Genomic DNA, 23,464 nt, shown 5'->3' on the forward strand with positions numbered 1-23,464 from the left:
ATATATATATAATATTAACATTAAAGCAAAGGTGAAAAGGTCACTGATTCTGTAGTACCAAAATCATTGAAAATTATCATTCTTGTTAGCTTCTTTTAGCTTATTGTTTTGGTTTTATGGCCTGCACATTTACTTTGAATGGTTTTGTTGTTTCACTCTCATCAACCCTATCTTGTCAAACGTATCGCACCGCAATCCCAACGCCAAACGAAGTTAGCAACTAACTGATAATAAAAACTAAAATACCTAGTAAGTATAAGAGCCCCTGATCAGAGCAAACAGTAGAGTTAATAGTGGAGTTACACTTAATATTGGAGTTTTTCTGCTGTTTGCAGTTTGTGTAAGTAGCCAACTGTTAACACATTAGCCAAGCCTCTATTAGCCATTGATTTAAACATAAGATGCATAAGCATATAATAAACAAAATTAATTTGGTGAGTGTGTAACTACCGGCTATTTTTTTGTTTCTGCACCCTAGTGGCCAGAAATATATCAATGTCATTTTAAAAATAAAAATTCAACTTTTAGGCGTTTCCTTAATCTGCCTTTCTTTCTGCCTAGTCTACTTTACTGTTGTACTGGACGATCTGCAGCTTCCAAAAAAAACTTCCATTTAACATTGACTATGGATCTGCCACCTGACACCTAACACTCATTGGAAGAAGTGGAATAAAACAACCCTGCCTAAAGGGAAATTGTATTAAAAATGTATGTGCATGTCAGCCAACAGTGCTGTTTTAGATCAAGGTTTTAGATAAAGGCTTATCTCCCAAAAGAAAAAATTAAAAACGCAAGAAGACATTTTACAGGGAGACAGATTTTCCCTGCTGACAGCCATTTAGACACTGGGTTTTGCTCGAATGAAGCAGCAGCAGCGTGATACAACAACAGAAAAAAGATTTACTTTACACCATCTACCGGATCAAGTCAAGATGTCACCTCCAAGTCAAAGAAAGTAAAGCTGATTTCTGAAGTGTGACACATACATAAACACAAAGTATGCTCACCACACCACACACCACACTGAAACACCCACACAGATGCCTACAAACACACTGGTACAGGATTTCATGAAATCTGGACTACAGTCATGTGGAGGTCCCTCAAAGAAATAATCTAATAAGATCATAGAAAAAAAGAAAAAAGTTGTTTGTAGACAATTTCCTTATTGTTTCTTTTATTTATAGATATGGTCTGAGGGCTGCTGGCCCTATACTCATGTAGGCTGTAATCAGGATTTCAGAGGCCTCTAGTTGCTTAAGACAGTGAAAACTATAGAGAACAACACACATAGTGGTGACAATAAAGATACAGAAATAGGAGAAAGTAAGGGAGAGAAAATGCAACAAAGGTTCCCAGCTGCAGCGAAACGAGACACTGTCATAATTGTGGATCATTTTGACTTGTCATAGAAGGGAAACACAGGCGCTACTAATAACTTTATGGCTCAGTTTTATTCAAGTGCCCCAGTAAACCATGACATTGTGACAGTGTGACAGTGAGCCCATGTGCTCAACACCAGGAAACTGAAACCAAAGCAGCTCAATTGAATTCAGGCTTCCTTAATTGTATTATTCACACCTGTGCTTTCCATACTGTGACTGTGGCTGATAGTCATGTGGAAGTAGGGTGGAGCTATGCTGGGAATTCTGTATTGTCACAAAACTCTTTGTATTAATAACAAGGGAAATTGTCCTGCCCTGACAGGTACAACAAAGCCAACACAAGAGTGAGGGAGATGTCAAGCTAGCCCATTTTGTATGCACCCTCACAGTCCTGAGAGGAGATCTAACCGGGCAGATTACAGAGAACATCCCGTGTGGGTGGATAATAGGTGTGTAGGGTTTTAATACCGTATGTTAGATGTTTTTCCTTTACACATTTCTATTACATCTACATCTAGCTAATATCTACAATATGGGCTGTAGGCCGTTTTTGTGTGCCCGTCATCGATTAGTATTCTCATATTAAATGTACAATAAACTGAATATGTAGGCTATATTAATGTTAAAAAACAAGCTTTTTGTATGAAGTCATTATTTTCCAAATATTTTATTCAGTCATCTGTCCTTTACATGCGTGTGCAAATTTTGCATAAAGGAATCTTATTACTTTGTGTCTGTCAATGATCCAGTCGCTGTTGGACTTGGTAAAATGCCATCTTATCTTATCTGATCCTATCGTTTTATCTATAAAGTCACAAATAGAGGCATTGAAACCCATTCAAAGGACTAACAGGGAAATATCAGTATCTAAGATTATTTTTTTCCTTTTAAAGATAAGTGCGATGCTGCAATGTAAGAAAGAGTATATCAAAAGCAGAAGAACCCACTCATAATCCCCAATAATGGGACACACAACATTATACAGCTTTTGATGACTGGTTACCCTAAACTGACCTATACATATAGTGGACTGAAAACAATATTTTACTTAAATTCATATGATTAATTAACATAGGCTACTTGTTTGATGTCTAATTAGGTTTAATTCTGCGACATTTGTTTTTATTATTATTTAATCTTATTCAATTATTTCTTTGTGTTGTTGTTGGATGTGCTGTATAGCTGTTTGGGTGGGGGTTATTGTGCACCTTTCTGTGCTGTTTCTTGTTTAAACGCAAAAAATATTAAAAAAATAAATTAAAAAAGACCAGAGCCTGCATTTAATTTCCCTTTATAATATTTATTCTTAAAAATGAGTAAGCAGACAGTTCATGTGTCCTGTGAATACCAAAATGTGTGTAGAACAATATAGAACAGTAAAACACCTTCCATTATATTTCTATAACATCTTTTGAGCGACATATCAAAAGTCAAAAAAAGGTCATATTCTTTTTAATACAGCAATTCTTTTAAAACATATTTCATGTCAAGTAAGAGACCACACATTTCTAGAAAGAGATGTGAAAATATACAATAACATGATCAGTGTTAAACAGCAGGCTACAACTTACGATGCACACGACTATTAACTTGCACAAACATCAGTGAGGAGGTGATAATGTCATAATGCAACCACACCAGCGGAACCAATCACATGTTTAGGAGGATGTCACAGCTTAGACAGGAGGAGCTTCAGTCACTTAACACTTCCTCAGTTTCCCTCGTCACTTGCTCGATCACGCACTTCCTCAGCTCATCAATTCCTAATTTCTTCCCCTGCTTTCTTTGCCTCCTCCTGAAAAGCTGTAAAGAGAGAAATTTGAGTTTCATCCCCTCAGATGCTCTCCTCTGATTGCATTTTCATCCGGAAACAAAGGACAGAGGGAAGAAAGGACAGGGACGTGAGAAAGTCGGACAAAGCAAGGAAGGGAGATAGGAAAACTCAGAGTAATTCAAGTGCTGATTACATGAGGCTGTAATGGACTGAGATTGAGCTGAACAATGAGACCAGCTCATTGACTCTTACTACAATTAAATGGATGACAGGAACATACTGTGCTTTTACCCCTGCAGTGGCCCAGACAGCAAAATTAAAAGACTTTTTTTTTTTTATGGAGGTTTAGGAAAGGTCACAGAAACACAAATCGACTGCAAGACTGTCCCTGATGCACAATTCTGCAACCAAATACAAAGCTTTCAGCAGCATCACAGTTCTATACAAGGCCCGTATCATTGTTTAAGCCCTCCACGTGATGAAGAGAAGCCAAAGACAGAAGTGGGAAAACATTGAAGCAGAGGTTGAGGATGAGAAGGAAGGACAGCGGGAGAAAAGATAGAAGGGGACAAGGGGAAAGAAGAAAAAGAGGGGGGGATAAGAAGACAGATGGGTTTTGAAATGCTCAGCTGATGGGCGTTCATCTTCTCTTCTACAGGCGGAACAGGAAATAAAAATGCAGGGGTGGAAGCACGTCTGTATGTCACTCTGTGTTAGGCTCAGCATAATTGCTGTGAAATGACAGATACCCACGACTTATAGGAGGGCAGCTAGGGGAGAGAGAGGTGTTTTTAGACTCAGCCTGAAGTCACTCACTATTTGTAGCCATGTGAAGATTTGTAGCTCAAAACAAGAGATGTAAAATTAAAGGTTTCTAAAAGGGGAATGGTCTTACTATTTATCTATGAGACGCCTATTTAGAAAGAGCAGTGCCATGGAAATCAACAAAGCCCTCAAGGACCTAATACATCCTAACATGTTGATCAGTAGCCTAATAACATTCTTCAATTACATCCAGTAAGCAGAGTTGTTTCTTATGTTGCCTAGCAACAACATTAAATTCAAGTAAATAACAATCACGAAGGCCTGAAAACCCTCACAGTAACAGCGGGTTCCAAGATTTTTCCAAGATCCAAGATTTTTATGGAATCTTTTTTATATACAACTTAAAGTTTTACCTCCAGTATTCAGGGTATGCCCCCAACACACACTGTAGCTTTCTCTTAAAACACAAAACTATGTAGAATGGTCCCCAGGCTGCTACATTTTAGATAATCACATTTGGGTACCTAGTACCTAATAGAGAGGCACAGAACTTAAATGTACAGTGTAAGTATTTTACAACACAGGTCACTGGTATTGTTCTACAGGCCCAGACACTAGTGTGACCAATACTGACAAGATACCAGGACAAGTTTTAGCCATGTATTGTATGTCATCAAACAGATTTGAAAAATATTAATGGTTAGAAAAGAAAAGAAACAGCTGCTTTAGTCACGATGTTAACTGAAAACAACAACAAATGTGTTATCAAAGTTTGTGCAAAAAAAGAAGCCGACTAAGAATCATGTGATAGCTTTTTTTTCCTTTTCTTTTTTTGAAAACAAAAATAACACTGCAAGTCGTTTGTTTCTTTTCCCTTTTTTGTGTAGTGATGGATAATGCTGACGTTGTTTGCTGTAGTTTTCATTTGTTGGACGTATTATGAAGAAGGCAGGCTTCTTGGTCTGTCAGTTAGAAATGCGTCTCCTTCTCTGAGATGGTGGATATTTTCCCATCAACCTTAAGTTTTGCATCGTTGGCAGCGTAAGGACTGAGGGCAGCGAGCTTTCCTCTCATTATCAGGTCCGGGCTGGGAGTCGTCAACTTCTTCATTCTCTGCAAAGAAAAAGACAAAAGAGGTTATATTTTAGGCTCCCACCACAACACTATTTCTATTTGCAGCATTGGGTAGATACAGCTTATGCATATAGTCATACTCCTTGAAGGAACTAGAAAAGCATCAACAAAAACAAAATGTATCCAAAAATAAAAAAATGCAATTAATTTGACATATATAGTCTACACAAATCTGCTTTTTGTGAGTGTTACATTATGAAACCATTTGTACAGACATTAGCCTGAAAGGTTTTAGTTTCAGTCCTTGTTATTCCATCTAAAAGTACGGGGATAACCAAGTGAATAAAAGAGCATTGAGATATAAAATACTATATAAACTGTATAAAGCATATTTTTTTAAAAGTATGTCTTCCAGGCATCTAAAAAATGTCATAGTCAGTTAATTTGCTAAGTAACCGAATAGCCACTCTGATATCAATATAATGCATATAAAAATATGTGCATATATAACCAAATCAAAGTATTTTTTGAGATATCTCTCTTTACCTAGGTCTAGCATTTGTATGCCATGTGGATTTCATTAAAGACATGACCAACACATCGGGCCCTATTTTAACGATCTGAAACGCAAAACACAAGTAGCTTTGTGGGCGGATCTCGGGTGCTGTTGCTATTATACCGGCGTAGGGTAGGTTTGTTATGATTCAGTGCATCCAGATAAGGAATAGATTTTTACACTTATTGCCCTATTTTAACGATCTGAAACGCAAGTATGAAACGCAAAACGCAAGTAGCTTTGTGGGCGGATCTTGTGCACTGTTGCTATTATACCGCCGGGATAAATGACTCTTGCGCCCGACGCAAATCTAAAATGGGTTGGTCTTAAGTAGCTAGGTGTGGTTTGGGCATAACGTGAAAATAACCAATCAGAGCATCATCTCTCATTCCCTTTAAGAGCAGGCGCGCTTGTTCAATGGCGGATTGCTATTATGACGGCGGATTTGTCTGGCGCACGCCAGCGGGAGCTGTCCGGGATGCGGCAAAGTAATAAATGCCTGTCTTGGCCGTGTGGCGATGTTGCTGCGGCCTCTCGGGCCCATCTCCTCAAGTCTGGAGAGGATTGCTGCAGCCATGGAGCGTGGGCCTCCAAACGCACCACCTGCTCCTGTTGTGCCCCTTCCTCCTCCCCCCACTCCATCTCCATCCACCCGCTCCATCAGGAGCGCATCGCGCATTACTCCCGGACCAGATTCCGCCGGAGTGTCCAATCCCGCCGTAGTTCAACATCACGTCTCCTTAAGTCTTCTAATATTTCCTCATTTATGTCATCAACACATCCATGATTCATGGAAATGTTGTGTAAAACACAACAAGCCACAAAGAATGCTGCGACTTTTTGAGGACTGTACTGTAAAGTGCCTCCTGATCTATCCAAACACCTGAAGCGCATTTTCAGTAATATTTTTCTTTGTAATTATGTATGGTTTTCAAAAATGGGAACTGCTGTAGATGAGAGAAGTGTATGCACGTTGTGCACATGCTACATTATGGCCAAGCATTCGTCCCTAAAATAGCATCTGAATAACGCGCTACTGACTTTAGACTAGCGCTACTGACTTTAGACTAGTTTTTTCCTGGTCAGTGGCAGAATTGTTTTCTGAAACTGCAAAATAGGACCACATAACGTTTGCACCGGAACACCACTCCTCTTTTCGCTGAACCGCCCCCGGGAGCGCAAATACATTCCCTAATTTACCGACGTGCGTCTGTGGAGGGAAAAGTCCGCTGTGCGTCGGGTGCAAAATAGGAATGATACATGCGTCGGTGTACAAAGGCAATTGCGCTGAGTGCAAGATAGGGCCCAAGATCACTGATATTATTCCTCTAATTTTCATCATGCCTCAGGTCTGCCAAAAGCTAGAGGCCACTACTGATCATATCATGTCAGAAACCTCCAATTTGTTTATTTGATCTTCCCTGAAGCAACGATGGGAGATCATCGAACTGTGTCACAATCCCTCTGAGGAAGTCAGATGGGAGAGATACAACAGCTGGATTCTTTTGAGTCATTTCCTTCATTACAAGGAGATCAGGCTGCATCCAGTGAATAACAGTCACTATCGCCGTTCGGCTGTGTGAGGGTCTTATCAACATTAATTCTATTATTATCTAATTACTGGTATGTAAAGGTATTACTGTTTATTTGACAATGACAATATTGATCAAGTTTACATGCAATAATACTGTTTTTCTTTACAAAAAGAAAATCTTGTAAGATTTGTCCATGTACGTCTTACCTCAGAGAAGGTGCCAGGAGTCTTCCAGATCATCCAGATCATCCCCACAGGGATGCAGACCATTGAGGACATGGCCATGAACCAGCCAATACCATAGCCCCAGTCAGGGTAGGTGTACACGTTGTTGTACTTCAGCGGTTTGTATTTAATCAGGAAGAACAGGAAAATTGCCTGCAGGAGACGAAAATGACATCCTATTTGTAAATGTTTCTTACATTGTGAGAAATAAATGCCTCTACTGATAAATAAAAGGTCACATACTTTGAATTCAGAATCAGTATGGTGCTGTAGTGAATTGCCATATATAATTAATGTGAAAACAACCCAAACCAATTATGTAAAATGTTACATTCTCCAAAATCCAGGAATACATCAAAGATGCATATGTAACACGCTGTTTTTTTCCAGTGCTTTATCTTGCGTCACAAAATATTTAATACATAAATTCCACTTCGTTCTATTTACATAGAAACAGCTAGTGGATGCAACTTAATTGTTCACACAAAGTGAGAAATTATCTTGCAAAATGAACCAAAAACTAATTCTCCATAAATAAATACTGCTATTCATTTGAAAGCCAGAATCCATCTTAAAAATAAGAGTTTCCTTTGAATGTGTCTGTCCGTCATCGCTATTGAGCTTATCTACATGATATGTTGTCCAGTCTGCAGTCAGACTCACAGCACAAATGCCCGGGGTCAGGATCATCCAGCACCATTTGATGAAGAAGACCGGTTTGTAGCCAATCATGTCCTCAATATTTAGGTAGAATCTGTCACTACCTGAAATGCAAATAAGTGTCACTCAAGAGTTTCTGCATGTACCATCAAAATAATTATGTGATTTATGTCTTTTGACAGTTTGTGACAATCTAAACAGAACTGCTGACAATATGTGGGTAAAATGTTGTCTGAAACTTTCTTTGATGTGAGACAGACGTTCTGCATTGCTGCATGTAAAATATTCTTTACTTAATATAATTTGGGTTTGTTTTTAAATCGTCTTCAATGAGACAATATATGTAAATGTGATGATATTTAAACCCAGAAATTAAAGCAAATTATTTAGGGCAATTCTTTTGAGGGCATATTAATAGAAAACAGGCACTATGTTTGCTTAATAAAAACGCAGAATGGCAATATTTCACACTGCTAAAATACCATATCATTTTCAATATCTCAATAAAAAAACATTGTGCCTTCTATAACACTAAGTAAATGATGCATGTGTTTGAGCCCATCCTCCAGCAGAGGGCAGAGAAGAAATATTAATGCAGCAAAGAGGGTAAACGCATCATACAATGTTTGTGGCAATGGTCTCTTTTTCTGTGCTGAAATGTGACAGTTGTTCGGTTGACAAAATACAGACTACTGTTATCTGAGGTGACAAGGAAGAGGAATAAAAAAACAACATTTCTCTGAAATTAGTTACGTTTCAAGTTGAGACTGTTATCTTACCGTACACCCAGCCGATACATATGGACTCAAATATGGCCACAAACAGCAAACACATCCCGCTGGCAGCATACGAGTCAAACAACTGGAAGACGTACATCCCTCCCTGATAAGACGAGACAGGTGTCAGTTTCCTTTCACAGCCACTGTGTGAGCATCAGACTTCTTGATGTGGCCGTCAGGGGCCAATGTCATAGTGACATAAAGTAAGCCAACTTAGAAATGATGTTTCTTTTAACTAAAATGAGGATTTGTCCTAAGTTTACCATGATTCATTGCCTCAAGAGGTTCCCGCCAAATGTGGTGTTAAAACATCTATGCAGTAATCAGTGTTATTTCTTTAGAGGGCTATTTAAACCCCATCTACAGTACACACTCTGTTCTTTGGTTGTTCATTATGGCTTTAGCATTTGAAAGTGAAAGTACAGTGGAAGAGCAATTTCACCCATCACATTTGTTTTCTTCATTATATGCCTTGTTATATTTGATGTCTGTCCCCATCGCTGTGATCCATTCCTCCTAAAAGAGTACTTCGACATTTTTGGGAAATACGCTTTTTCACTATACCTCTAATATCTGACAGTTCAATATGAAACTGAAGCAAGCAACTGGTTAGCTTAGCTTAGAATAAAAGCTGGGTACGAGCTAGCCTGGCTCTGCCGACAAGTTACATCACAGCTCTAAACTTCTTGTAAACAGCTACGGATATTACGAAAATGTAAAAATCATTGATTGTCTTTATTCCCATACTTCAGCCAGGTATTGAACTACACTCCCAGATGACCTTGAACTTGAACTGTGATTTAATCCTTTACTCTAGGCTCTTGTGACATTTATCTATGATAGCTCCTTGGCGAAAGGAATAAAGTGTCTAGAGTGCAGGTAGTGCTGAAAGACGTCTAAAAGCAGAGGGAAAAAATTGCCATTTTTTATGTTTTGGTGACTTTGAAACAGAAGTCAAGTCATTGGTCAATGCAGCAGTCTATAAAAGAGAAAAACTGAGAAAGTGCTGTCCTTTAATATTGCATCTTTCCCCCTGTTTCATGGCCATAATGGTCCACTAGAGAACAATACAGCATTTTTACAGTGGGGATGGATAGAGAGCAGCGCACATGGACACATAAAAAGCTTTTAGTGGATGAAAGAGCTTCTTGATAGTTCCATTATTATCATATACAGATAAAATGTCTTACTGTAAAAGCACAGCAGAGCTGGTGACATGTACATGTTTACAGCTCTAGATGAATAACTTGACCACAGACCTTTAGGATTGAAACATGATCACATTATACTCTGTATGAAATTATTACATTATTTTGACCTAACAGGGCCACATTCTTTTCTATCATATAGATTGTTGACCATTCATTTAGACTGTACATAGTCTCGCATTGCCAGTCCTATCTCCACAGCGCTGTGTCAGTATGGTCTGGCTACACTGCTCACTGGCTAACTCTTCTGGGATAGGGAGAAAAAAAAACACTCCGGCTTGTTTGTATTACTTTAAAGGTCCCATGACAAGGTGCTCTTTGGATGCCTTTATATAGACCTTAGTGGTCCCTTAATACTGTATCTGAAGTCTCTTTCCCGAAATTCAGTGTTGGTGCAGAATTACAGACACTAGAGCCAGTCCCACAATGAGCTTTCCTTAGTATGTGCCACTTCTGTGTCTGTAGCTATTGAGGAGGAGAGAGGGGGGGGCAAGGTGGAGGGTGGGGGTGTGGCCTTGACCAACTGCCACTTTGCTTGTTTGATAGCCATAATGTCTCTCTCTCATGAGTGGGCCAAATTCTCTGGGAGGGCAAAGCAGAGAAAGGGGAGGTAACCTTGCTCCTTATGACCTCATAAGGAGCAAGATTCCAGATCAGCCCATCTGAGCTTTCATTTTCTCAAAGGCAGAGCAGGATACCCATGGCTCGGTTTACACCTATCGCCATTTCTAGCCACTGGAGAACCATAGGCAGGCTGAGGGAACGCATATTAATGTTAAAAAACCTCATAAAGTGAAATTTTGCCATGGGACCTTTAAACCAATCACAGCCCCAGATACAGCAACAGTGCACAAAATAGATGCATTGAGATAATGGAGATAGGGGAAGGGGAGGGACATGTCAGGATTTATCCCAGCAATGTACATCCTGTGAGCCAGACTAGAATGTACCTGGCTGGGCTTCATCTAAGACTTGATAATGATGCAGATGATTACATGTCTACATGTAAATACAAACATAAGGTGTGAAGGTAAATCTCCAAAGCTGAAAGTAGTAGAAAACCAGCCCCCGAGAGAAAAGGTTCTCTATCTGTCAAGTAACTAAGCCATCACATACTCAACAGCACATGTAAGTAAAATATACAATTTTCACTCAGTATTTACTCTCCTTTCTACATATTTGACTTGTTTGTTTCATTGCTCAAATGTACTGTAGGATTGTAGCAATACAATGCCTTTGCTATTGCAATACTTTAGTTTTATTTTGTCATTTTGTGTAGTTTGTAAACTTTCTCACGTTCTGCTTTCTTTTGCTTTCATTTCCTCCTGAGTTTAGTAAGTAATATTCTTTCCTAATTTTCCTATTTTTCCTACACACATACATATATAAAATTAAAACGACAGATACATAAGGACATGTGCTTCTCAGCACAATCTACCAAAATTATTATTAGTAATTCAAATAAGAAATTCCCACGTTCAAAAAGGAGTAGGAAGAAGTTCATAAACAAACTTTTCTAGTCCTACCCCCTTTCTCTATTTTTATCCTTTAGTTAAATACAAAACAATTCAACACAATTCTTCTTTATATACACGTACACCGTATATCTACCTACCTACAGCTCACATATACCCATGCATACACAGACACAGATGCATACATACACACACATTTACACTTTTTTTCCCTCTTTCTTTCTTTTCCATCTATCTTCTTCCTTTCCATCTATCTATAGTAAATCAAATAATAACACATCCATACTAGACTTAGTATATAGGTCCAGGAACCTAACAGTCAGTACACAATACTATCACCTTGAGTCCTTTTCATATCCATTCAATATATTCATTTTAAATAGTCTTTTGAAATTGCTCATTGTTGTACATGATTTCATCTCTTCACTGCAGCTGTTCCATACATTAACTCTTTTGGTTGTGATGCAGTGATATTTACATTTGTTCTTATAAGTTTCTTTTGAAATACAAACGTTCCAACATTCCTCTTAAGTTATGCTTGCGCTCTCTCATTTGAAACAACCCTTGGATACTGTTCGATAGCTGTTGATTATTTACTTTGTACATAATTTGTGCAATTTTATAGTCAACAATATCTCTGAATTTTAGTGCTTTTAATTTGATAAAAAGTGGATTAGTTGATGCTCTATAAGTGGTTTTATTTACAAGTCTTAAGGCTCTCTTTTGAAGAATAAAAATAGGTTCAATGTTCGTTTTGTAAATGTTTCCCCATACTTCCAAACAGTAAGTAATATATGGCAGTATGAAGGATCAATACAATGTATACAATGAGCGTTGATTTAATAGGTAATTGGTTTTATACAGTATAGCAATTGATTTTGATATTTTAGCCTTAATATAGTGTATATGTGGCTTCCAACATAATTTCTCATCGATTATTACTCCCAGAAATTTAAGTTCTTTTACTTTTTCTATTTCAATGTCATTTATCATAAGTTTTTTGTGTAAAGTTATTGCACGATTACCATAAATTATACATTTTGTTTTACTTAAGTTCAGTGTTAGTTTATTTGCATCAAACCAACTTTTCATCTTTTTAAATTCATTTTCCACTGTATCCAAGAGTTGTTCAAAATTTTCCCCATAACAGATTCAATTAGTGTCATCAGCAAATAAAATGGTTTTCAATTTTTTTTGACACCTCCCATACATTATTTATATATAAGTCAAACAACAATGGTCCCAACACTGACCCCTGGGGACCCCACAGGTGATTTTCTTTAACTTTGATTTATGGTTTTGCAGTTCACCATATTGTTGTTGATTATGTAAGTAGCTATTTAACCAAGAAAGTGCAGTCCCCCTAATTCCATATTTGTATAATTTCATGATTAATAAATGGTGGTCTACTGTATCAAATGCCTTCTTAAGATCCAAGAATAACCCCACTGCATATTTTTTTTGTTCTATTGCTGTTGTTATTCCTTCTACAAATTGAATAAGTGCATGTGAAGTTGTCCTATTAGCCCTGAAACCATATTGCTGATCACACAGTACATTATGTTTAGTAATGAAATTATCGAGCCTTGTAGAGAATATTTTTTCTAGAGTTTAAAATGTACATAACTATTTATTTAAAAAAAAATTGTAATAAACAAGTCACCCTTTCTTTTTATATGCTGTTTTCAGTAGATAATGCATTTCCAAATAAACGATTTATAAACTTGACATGATTTACCTTCTACTCAAAAGATGTAACTATAGCTGAGTCTTACCTCTGTACACATGATGAGTCCTATGAAGAAGGAGGCTATGGACATGCCCAGAATCAGCAGTTCTCTGCGGTAGCCTCTCCTGAAGGTCTCAGGGTACATGTCTACCACAGCTGTCACTAAACTCTCCACACACACAAACTGTGAAATAAAAAAGAAGGAAACAGCCTTGTTTAGTTATAAATTAGATGACAAGACAATACTATGATATATTAAAAACAACAAAGTTATTCCGCAGTGGCTAAGCATTTAAATCATATCATACATAATTACAAACAAAAAGTCAGGCATCAGTACTTATAACATTTGTTTCAGCAAACGAGACATGACTCAAATCGCCATTTAGGGTTCACAAAAATAAAACAACTGAACTAAATTCAAAGAAAATCAATACAATCATAGTCTAAACAGAGTAATTTGAGCCAAAACATCAATCAGTCTTACCATGATTTAGTTTATATTTTAACTTGCACATATTTAGCAACCTTAACATTTCTTTTCAAAGCGAAATATTCTCTATAATCTCAGTATTCTCACACTAGTGGTCCTCACCTGACTGTCCAGGCCGAGGAAGATGAGCATCATGAAGAAGAGACAGGCCCAAAGTGGAGACAGAGGCATCATAGTAACAGCCTTGGGGTATGCAATAAATGCAAGACCAGGACCTGCATCACACGGGAAAAGAAATCACAAACAGGAATCCCATTAGAGGAGGTGAGAGTTTTAACGTCCAGGAACCTAAGGCCATTTTTACAATTCCTTTTCCGTCTGGTTTTATTTTCTAAAAAAGCTTGTAAAACATCAACCCTGTTATCTATAGTCAATCAATGTACATCATTTTTTGTAAGGGAAAACTGGGCTATTAGAATATTTGAGCTGTAGTGAGGTCAATTGAAAGTAAAAAAAGGTTGTATGACCTTAAAAACAAATAAATAAATAAAACGGAAAATAAATCTCACAGATATTTATTGATATCACACACAGAACAATAAAAGCTAAGCCAATCTCCTGTCCTAATCAGTTCCCATATGTCTTGGGTGTCAAACTGTGAAGAAATAAACATTATAACTTATATAGTTGACAAAATATATAAAAATGTTCTAAAAAAGTCCAGACGCTTTTGCCAATAATCAAAATAATAATGTTCAAATGTATTGATATCACACACACAGCAAGCATTTGTGTTGTCTAAAACAGTTATCCTATATATTTGGAGTCATCCAGTGCAAAAATAAACATAATGAACATTATAACTCATATAAATGACAAACTATTTACATTTCTTCAAAAAAAGGCCCAAATGTATCCCAAATATCTAAACAGTGAGGCCATTCTTCTCTGTAGAACGGTCATAGACCGTAGTTATCTCTCTTTTTCACTTTACTCTTTGTTCTCGCTCCTATTTCCTGGAGTGAACTCTCTTTTCGACTATATACTCTTTGTGTGATGGACCTGCCTTCCCATTAAAACAGTCTTGCAAAGCATCATGGGAGATTTATACTAAACTGTAGCAGCCGGTAGCACAGAGCTAGCGGCAGAAATGACGGAAAATTGATAAATTACGGACATCGAGTGGATAAATCTTGGATGTAAGCGTTTGGATTTATTGCTGAACAACTCCGAAAAGAGGCACAAATTCCAGGCTGGATAGAAAACCTTCTGTAAAGGCTATGAAGACAACAAAGACACCCCCGTGATGGCTAGCTTGTTAGCTTCTAGCTGGAAAAAACGGTAAGAAGATCGATAAAGGTTTCATTAAATAATCTAAATATTAATCGGAGGTACCGTGTGACGTCGTGGACGATCCCGTAGGGCTCTAAGACAACAATTTAAGATGAGATAAAGGCCTAATAATAGCAATGATCATACAGTTCATAAATATCTCGCTCTCTCTCCTCTTTTTAAGGTTCTCTCACATTTCTCTCAATGTTTTGTTAAATGAAATGATCATAGGATTTACAGCCATGTACGGTAAAACAGCGTAGATGTAACCAACAATCTCTTTATCTGTCCATTGCGTTGTGGTGCCAGAATATAAATAGGGGGGTCAACGAGAGTTTTGTCCACCCACTTTTAGGTGTTATGGTATGGTAACTCTATTAACCAGTTGCGCAGCCAGATCAAGTGAACCATTCCAAGTGCGTCGGGAGTGTGCCAAATGCACTTTTGGTAATTTCCTAGGCGCACCTGTGTAAATGGGCGTGTCCTTAATTATTTTTGGCCTAATGTAACCTGATTATTGCTTTGTATTTTTATTTGTTTTACTATTTAAATCACTGGCAAATGACAGTGGTATAAACAGGATTATTCCATTTATCAACACAAAAACAATGCAGAAGTTAGGAAACCAATCCACTAATCAAATCCAATCCAGTAAATCCACTAGGCAAAGAGTGTTGAAATGTCTCAAATGTCTTAAAAAGCATTGTATATGAACTAAAGGTAAATAGACATAAAACATACTGTAAGTGCACAAACTGGCACAATGTCTGATCTTGGGGGACTGACTGATTCAAAATAAGAGGTGGTATGCCATTGCGTTATTTAACACCTACATTTGTTGACAGACCCTTTGAAACACATTCAAAACATTACGCTCTGTCCTCACCGTGCCCTGAGACAAACATTTCAAATCTCTCGCTCTGTCACATTCACTAAATGATTCATACTGACTTGAATAAATCATAATGCGGTGGTCTAAGAGCCTAGGTGAAGAGTGTGGAGTTATATAACTGGTTATGTTGATCCATTTTAGCAACATATGATGGATGGGGGAGGGGCACAAAGACTCAGACAGGCTTTCTCTAGTCTACAGTATCTTCTTTAGCTGCATTACAGTCCTGGAAGTTGTTTTGATTAAGAAACATGATCATTATTCTCTCACCAGATTCTGCCACAGCCTCGATGGGAACATTTTGTTCATAGGCCATGAATCCCAGCACAGAGAAGATAGCAAAACCTGCTACAAAGCTGGTGCCGCTGTTCAGACAACACAGCATGAGGCAGTCCCTGAGGAGCAAGACAGACAGAAAGAGGAATTCACACTTACTGTTAGAGCTGTCACCAGACCTTACTCAAGAGGCAAGGCAGACATTCTGCCTGATACAGTCTCATGCACAGACATGTGTGATGGACAGAAACTGAAATGATATAGTATGTGACAATCCATCCATTCTTATCAATCACCTTTAATCACTGGAGTTTTACCTGTATTCTTATAGTCTTTATGTTGGTAAGTCTGAAGTGATTGAAATTGATGGCTGTCATTATCAACCATTCATTCATCCATATACTAGTATCACATTCTTTTCTTACCTGTAGCAGTTATTGTTGTAGGAATTGTAACTTCCTAGAGCAGTGAGACACCCCAAGCAAATGGCATAGGAGAAGAAGATTTGGGTTCCAGCATCCACCCACACCTGAAGGAAAAGTTTGCATAAACATACAAAACATATACAGATCAATGATCGATTAAAGTAAAAAACACCTCCTTGGCTAAAAGTCTCTAACTGTACCAGTGGGATGAATTCTTCGAAGAGATATTTATACACAAATCAAAGTTTGAGAATTTTTAAGGCATCTGATAATTTGTCATGCTCTTGATCCATCTTACAGTTTAATTTCCATTTCATTGATGCTTCTCAGCCTTTTGCCACTGAAGATTCTTTGTGAGATTTTTTTATTTAAATATTAGAATTACACTAAGTAGAAGAGGCTTTCCCATTTATAAGAGATTATCATATGTCTTTATCGGCTCTAATGAAACCGCACATTTCTTTTGTTATCACTCATCTACCTGATTTTCATCATCTCAGTGACTTTGTGATGAAATTATGGCTCTGCTCAACCGTTTTCTTTCCCCTCTGAGGGGGCACACAGTGGAGCAGCATGAATCATTGATCAACATAAAAGTCTTCCAGTGTCTAAATATTCATATTTCGTTACACCAACTCCATTCCTCTCTACTGTTGGGTGGGGATTAACGTAGAATAGCTACAGCTTAATTTAGGGTTTACTTAAACGGTCAATATTGTTTATACCTTTCTTACTCAAATCACTATTGGCAGCAGAATGGTAAAGTGAGTGTAGGGTTAACATAACTGTGTTTGTTGAGGACCCAAAGCATTGAAAACATTACATTTAAAATGTTATAAATAGTGTGTAGCTACTTTGTGTTTAGTACTAAAAAGCAAATCTTAGCATGCTAACACACAAAAATAAGATGGTGAACATAGTAAACATCATACCTACGTTACTTTAGCATGTTATCATGCTGACATTAGCATTTAGCTCAAAGTACCCCTGCACCTAAGTACAGCCTGGCTGTAGACTCTTAATCTTGTTGTAATTTGGCTAAAGCGGTTTGCTTTGGTCCAGACCTTTGAATTCACCCACATCACAGAGTTGACTGCAAGTAACAAGTTGACAATTATGTCTGATATCAGACAAGTGAAGCTGCTCTTTTAGCCCCCCATGTCTCTGTAAGACTCTATTCTCGCTAGTAAAGCAACCTTATTGGTTCTTCATGTTTTTCTAACAAGCAGGTTTTTGGGGTTACGTGAATAATGGATGTCCTCTCTCAGTGGCAAAGTTGGAAGGATAATGTTGTACCTCACATAAATGTCGAAGCATTGTGACTTTGACACTGACAAACACCCTATTTGTCATTTTGGTATATGAAGAATTGTTGGTCCGTAATCAGCTGCTACGCTGAAATGTCTGTGAGCAAATTCATATGCAGCTAGGATCATTGAAGATTGCTAGTAAAGGTTTGGTGATACAGCTGGGTGATAAGTAAATGTGAAGTATAATACAAGACCTTTATCAACTTCTTTGTCCCAGCCAATTACTTGTATATATTTAGGTACAATGTGGACATGAGTCAGTATTTTGATTCATGGGCTACATGGAGATTTACCCATGTAAGATTCTTCAGTGAAGCAGTAAACTGTGCATTATGAAACTAGTTTATAGTTGAGCACAGAACCCTCGGACCCACAGGACAGCATAGTGTGCTAGCGAATTCAAACTTAATGCAGCATGGCTCTTTGAAAACTCTCTCACATCACCATTCAGCCACTAATCTCATTTCCCCACCGAGAAACAATTAACAAACACACGGTCTTCGCTCCCTCCTGGGAGTAACCACGGTAACTTCTGTGACCTCACAAACACAGGACTGTTCCTGTGGAAGAACAGGCTTTTCTCTCCTAATGTTCATTAATGTTCCCTTTAGTTCGTCCTCGGCTGATGGCCGCACAGCACAGGGAAACCTTAAAGGCTCAGGCGCAGAGAGAATCACTTGTTGATGTTGTGCCTAATTTGGCCGGCTTGTGTTTGGTTATGTTGAGACTGTGGCTCTAGGAAACTTTTCTACTGTGTGAAAGCTGGATGACATTGGCTGTAAGATAGTGTTCTTGTAATGTAAATGTACCACTCTTGGTGCTCCTCACGTCCCATTTGTTGTATAAATGAGATCCATAGGCGTTAGATATGTGAGATGCAGCAAGATATTTGGCTGAAATGGAACAGTTAGATTTTATCTCGGACCCATAGAATGAATGTCATTTTATCGGTACTGAATAAGCATGACGTTGTATATTATATTGTACAGATGCTGCTAGCCTACAACAATGAGTCAGTAAGGGATGTTCTTAGCTTCTGCTAAACAGTCAAATGTTTTGTTCTCCTACTTCATTGAAAAGGCCCATCATGCTCGTACGTATCTTAAACTCAGATTTAAGCCAATGACAGAGAAACTTTCCCCCTTCAGCAGATGAAGTGTAAAACTCTGCACACTATTCTGCACAGTGAAGGTCAAACATCTAAGTGAAGTAACAAAAAGCAAAACAGATTAATTTTCTAGCCATTACAGGATTATATACAGGATAAAGTATCACATCTAAAAAAATAAAAGTACTGCAAGTTGACCTTTTGCAGACACGACAGCATTAGGGATGATTTAAAATCAACTCAATAAAATCAATTTAAAAATGAGGTTCTGGATAGCTGAACATCCACGTTCCAAGTGTTTCTTTAGCCTTTTTAACCTTGCACCAAAACAGGTTATTGCAGGTTTAAGTTTTGATCTCGACAACAAACCCTAGAGGGACTACCTGTATCTCAACATGTGAGCTTTTAACAAATGTATTGAGTATGCTAATCACATATTACTGTCTTGCTTATGTCCGTCTCTTTTGACAAAGAAGAGTACCACACACACAATAACATCCTGTGCCTTGCTGTTTTTGTTGTCGTTTTGGTATATTTGGATGCTGGAAATGAGGGAATTGAAAGTTAAAAGGTATGATTAACTAGTGAGAGGTTCAGGAAAAGACACATTTCAGTTACAATGCATGAAAAGATAACAAGGAAGGATAGGAGAGTGTGAGAAGTATAGAGAGGAGGGGTGATGCACAGTGCAGGGTGGCGGGTGAGAAGAGGAGAGAAAGGTATAGGGAAAAAGAGAATAGAGGCGGCATGATGAACTTCAGGGCTGTAAAAAGAGCGGTTGACACACAGCCACACAGACTGCACACAGCCTGGTGAACAGAACAGACCCCTGATTGTCCCTGAGAAAGCTAATTTAACATTGGTGTCAGAAGTAATGTATTTCTCTGCCAAACAGCAGCGCTTCTTTATCACCTTCCTTCACTCTCTCTGTGCCTCTGTTTGTCTTTTTTGTTGCTCTATATATATATATATATTCACAGATGCAACAGCCATCTCACTGGACAACAACTGGACTTTTTTTTTATCAAAACATCATGTTATAGGCTGTCTTTTTGCAATGAAATGCATATAAATGTGAAAAATAACTGGTAGCAAGCAGTTTATCAAGAGTTAATGGTTTAGTCTTTATTTACTGCATTATATCATCCAACCTCAGATCATGGCATAATGCTGTATGTTCTTAACACCTTTTCTCACCACAAGAGCTGTTTTACCCAAAAAGTTGTGTGAAACAGACTGGCTTGTCTGTCTGAACAGTTACATACTGACTAGATTTGTAGTTATTTCTGAGGCAAAAATGTTTCCTTGTTATCACATCACATGGCATCTCACCCCATGGACCGGCTGTTGCCATTAAAAGTGTTAAACAAGTGTTCAGACAGGATTGGAGTCTGAACAGGAGGAAGTGATCAAATGTGATATGTTGTCAAATGTGAGAGTTGAGAGAGAGAGGTACCCATTTTGCAAGCATGAAAAGATTACACAAAGGAGACATGGTAAGAAAACAGGCATTAGTATCGCAATGAAGTAGTGTGCTAAGTTGGTGCCTATAAGTCTTTAAGTCTCAAATTACCTGCAAAGCCCCGCTCCCTTGCTGTTGCTACTTAACTGTTTTTGAACACATATGCAGTTCACAATGATAACTGTGGCAGATTTACAACTCAAAACAACAGCTTCTTGAGACAAAAGCAGGTTCTCATTTCTAGCCTCATTTCTGTTTCCTACTGATCCACGCTGTCAGCCTTTTCAAGACGAGGTCAAGGTGTCTGCTCTGTATGTGTCAGTGTTTGTCTGTATGAGTTATATGTTAATGTTCCACCTCTATTAGCCTCAAATCCTGAACTTTCCTGAAGGTTCTGAAAGCTCACTATTTACTTGACCCCTGATCATGTCATCACCTGCAGGAAGTGTCAGCTCTGCTATGATAATCTTGGCTCCATATTAAGCCACAGTAGTATTACTGCCACCAGAGTGGGACATATAAATATAAACCATATGAAAGAGAAAGAGAGGTACCATTTAGCAAACAGCTTCTTTCTGCTTGAAATAGCCGAACAAGCAGTTGTTTTGTGTATACTGTAAATGAAAGTGTTTTTGGTACAATATAGTATAGTATAAATAGTGATAGGTGTAAAAAAAAAAAAATAATAACTGATCCCCCATTTATTACAGTAACAACAACACCACCTGTCCCCCTGGCAGCTACTCAGCTCCAGACAGGTGGGTGTGAGGCTGGGGTATAAATTCATTATTATGAGTCTTGTCTCTTTAACCCTTCCTGCTTTACTTTGGTACTTTCTGCTTTTCATAGATAAGCTAACAAAAACAGTGTAACACAGTGCAGTTAGACCTAATTAACATTATGCAGCCTTAAGGTGCCGTTAGGAAAGGCCAGAATTATAAATCAAGGGCACAATAGCAATATAAACAAGGGAGTGGATTTTCTAATTCAAGTTTAAAGATGTGTGTAAGATATACAGTATTTATAATTATATAAAGTTAGGGTACTACAGTGTTCTTGATGTTAAGCATCCCACAAAAACCTTGTCAGTATCACTGGACTTGGGACATATGCCACCAGCAGTAATAAAAATAATAGACATAGCAGCAGTGACGTCACCCATTGGTTTGTGGACTACCGTGTTGTAGCCAGGAGTTTAGCCTCGAGAGCTGTATTTGTAGACATGATGTACGCCATCTACAGGCAAGGGCAGTAATAGTTTCTGCAACCTTGACGCACACCTGCAGCCAATAAGTGTTACAATTCCAGTTTTGTTTTTGTTTTCTATAGCTGCAATGTGTGTGGGTAATAAAATGTTTTACATTTAAAACAAAACAATTTTAAAACGTTTTTTGTTTTTAAACATGAGCATATTTTCTGCCAAACACTGAGAAGAGGGGAACATTTACACTGCTATGAGTGACACATTGTGTTATTTGTATGACTATTCTTTTGGTTACTTTCAAAATGGGATGGTGGGATCTGAAAACACACAAATAAAGATAATAGCAGCTTCTCTATAAAACTGCCGCTGTAACTCTAATTACATCCAGGTAGTACAAGTGTTAAAACAAATTGTATTACTTTTCTTCCTTGTAGGTGGCAACATCTCAGTAGCACTTTTAAATTTTTTGAAGGAGGCAGATTAGTTTTGAATGTTTACCAGTAGAGAGAGATAAAGTGGGTCCAAGCCTACCTGAGGGTCAGAGAGACGTGACATGTCCGGGTAGAGGTAGAACTTGATGCCTTCGTATGCTCCTGGCAGTGTCACTCCTCTGATCAGCAGGACCAACAGCATAGCATAAGGAAATGTAGCTGTCACATACACAACCTGCAAGTATAAACATGCACAGATTTGGAAAATTAATTTATATCTTCATCACAGAAAAACAGAGTTCACTCAAGTCAAGTCAAAGTCAGTCTGTGCAAAACCATATATATATATATATATATATATATATATATATATATATATATATATATAAATATATATAAAAAACCATACACAAATACACACACACAAACACACACACACACACACACACAGGCTACCTTTAGTACAGTAGCTTACCATCAAACCAACACTCCATTTTTATTGAACTATTCAGGTTTTGCAGAATTGTGCTCGACATCTCAAGACTCTTAGAAACCCCTTAAACAAAAACCCTGGCCTCTTGGAAGGCAGAGGTGGGAAACATACATCCCCTGGCATGCTGGCATCCAGTCAAAGTCCAATTGAGGGCAGAACAGGACAGAACAGAGCCAGACCAGGAGACTGAAAAGAAAAGAAGGCTCCTCTGGCCCCGTCTCTTAAACTGGAGAAGCCAGAGGAGTGATGCTGGCAGTGTGGGAAAATGTGCTTTTCTTTGAAGCACGCACAGTAGTGCATGGGTACACACACACACACACACACACAGACAACTTCATTCACAACATTTAAATGGGTGTGCACATACTACAGACAAAGATAAAGTGCACCATTCACACATACAGGCCTAAACACACTCACAAACACATGCACGCTCCAATTACTCGTACACCCCTGGTCACATTACTCTACAACTGCAAGCAGCAGCTTCATGAATAGAAACTTCATTTCCGACACAAATATTTTTTGCATTGATTTGAAGCAATTGATACAGTGAACTTCTTAATCCAACTCCAGAGAAGTTCAGTTCACTGTTACAATGAGGGACAAGTGTGATTGATTTGAAATCCTTGTTAAAGGTGGATTTTACCCTCAACCATTCAGAAATTGTCGACACTCTGCTTTACTGAAGATCCTGAACATTCTTCACCTTGCAGTAAAAACCTGAATCAAAAGTTTTAAATGAAATGAATTCTAAACCAAGGTAGTGATTAGGTTCCAAAGTTAGTAAGAATCCACGAGACATAATAAGACTGCTCTCTATAAACTCTGTTAATCCTAGTGTGGCCTACAGGGGAAAGTGTGGGAAAAGTTGTCTTCTGCCAGTAAATCCCTCCTATAATTTGTCAAATAAAACGATCACACATCCTAAACC

General features: G+C 38.0%; 1 protein-coding gene across 2 annotated transcripts in view; it reads right to left on the reverse strand.

The window, feature by feature from the left end:
- Positions 1 to 2,664: 2,664 nt before the first annotated feature.
- Positions 2,665 to 23,464, reverse strand: part of slc6a11b (solute carrier family 6 member 11b) — a 29,841-nt gene continuing 9,041 nt past the window's right edge. Inside the window, exons 6-15 of one of the 2 annotated variants that reach the window (XR_005638952.1) lie at positions 22,138 to 22,272; positions 16,523 to 16,626; positions 16,092 to 16,216; positions 13,760 to 13,872; positions 13,211 to 13,348; positions 8,753 to 8,855; positions 7,977 to 8,077; positions 7,296 to 7,466; positions 4,829 to 5,037; positions 2,665 to 3,188 (exon numbers count right to left, since the gene is read on the reverse strand). Coding sequence is in view for 1 of the 2 variants with exons in the window: in XM_039797403.1 (XP_039653337.1) it covers positions 4,894 to 5,037; positions 7,296 to 7,466; positions 7,977 to 8,077; positions 8,753 to 8,855; positions 13,211 to 13,348; positions 13,760 to 13,872; positions 16,092 to 16,216; positions 16,523 to 16,626; positions 22,138 to 22,272 (1,134 nt within the window). In the remaining variant the exon portion in view is untranslated. Of the gene's footprint in view, positions 5,038 to 7,295; positions 7,467 to 7,976; positions 8,078 to 8,752; positions 8,856 to 13,210; positions 13,349 to 13,759; positions 13,873 to 16,091; positions 16,217 to 16,522; positions 16,627 to 22,137; positions 22,273 to 23,464 lie in introns of both variants that reach the window. The other variant, XM_039797403.1, reaches the window with a different exon arrangement.

Source organism: Perca fluviatilis, chromosome 4 (assembly GCF_010015445.1).
Source record: "Perca fluviatilis chromosome 4, GENO_Pfluv_1.0, whole genome shotgun sequence".
In the NCBI taxonomy this organism is placed as follows: Eukaryota; Metazoa; Chordata; class Actinopteri; order Perciformes; family Percidae; genus Perca; species Perca fluviatilis.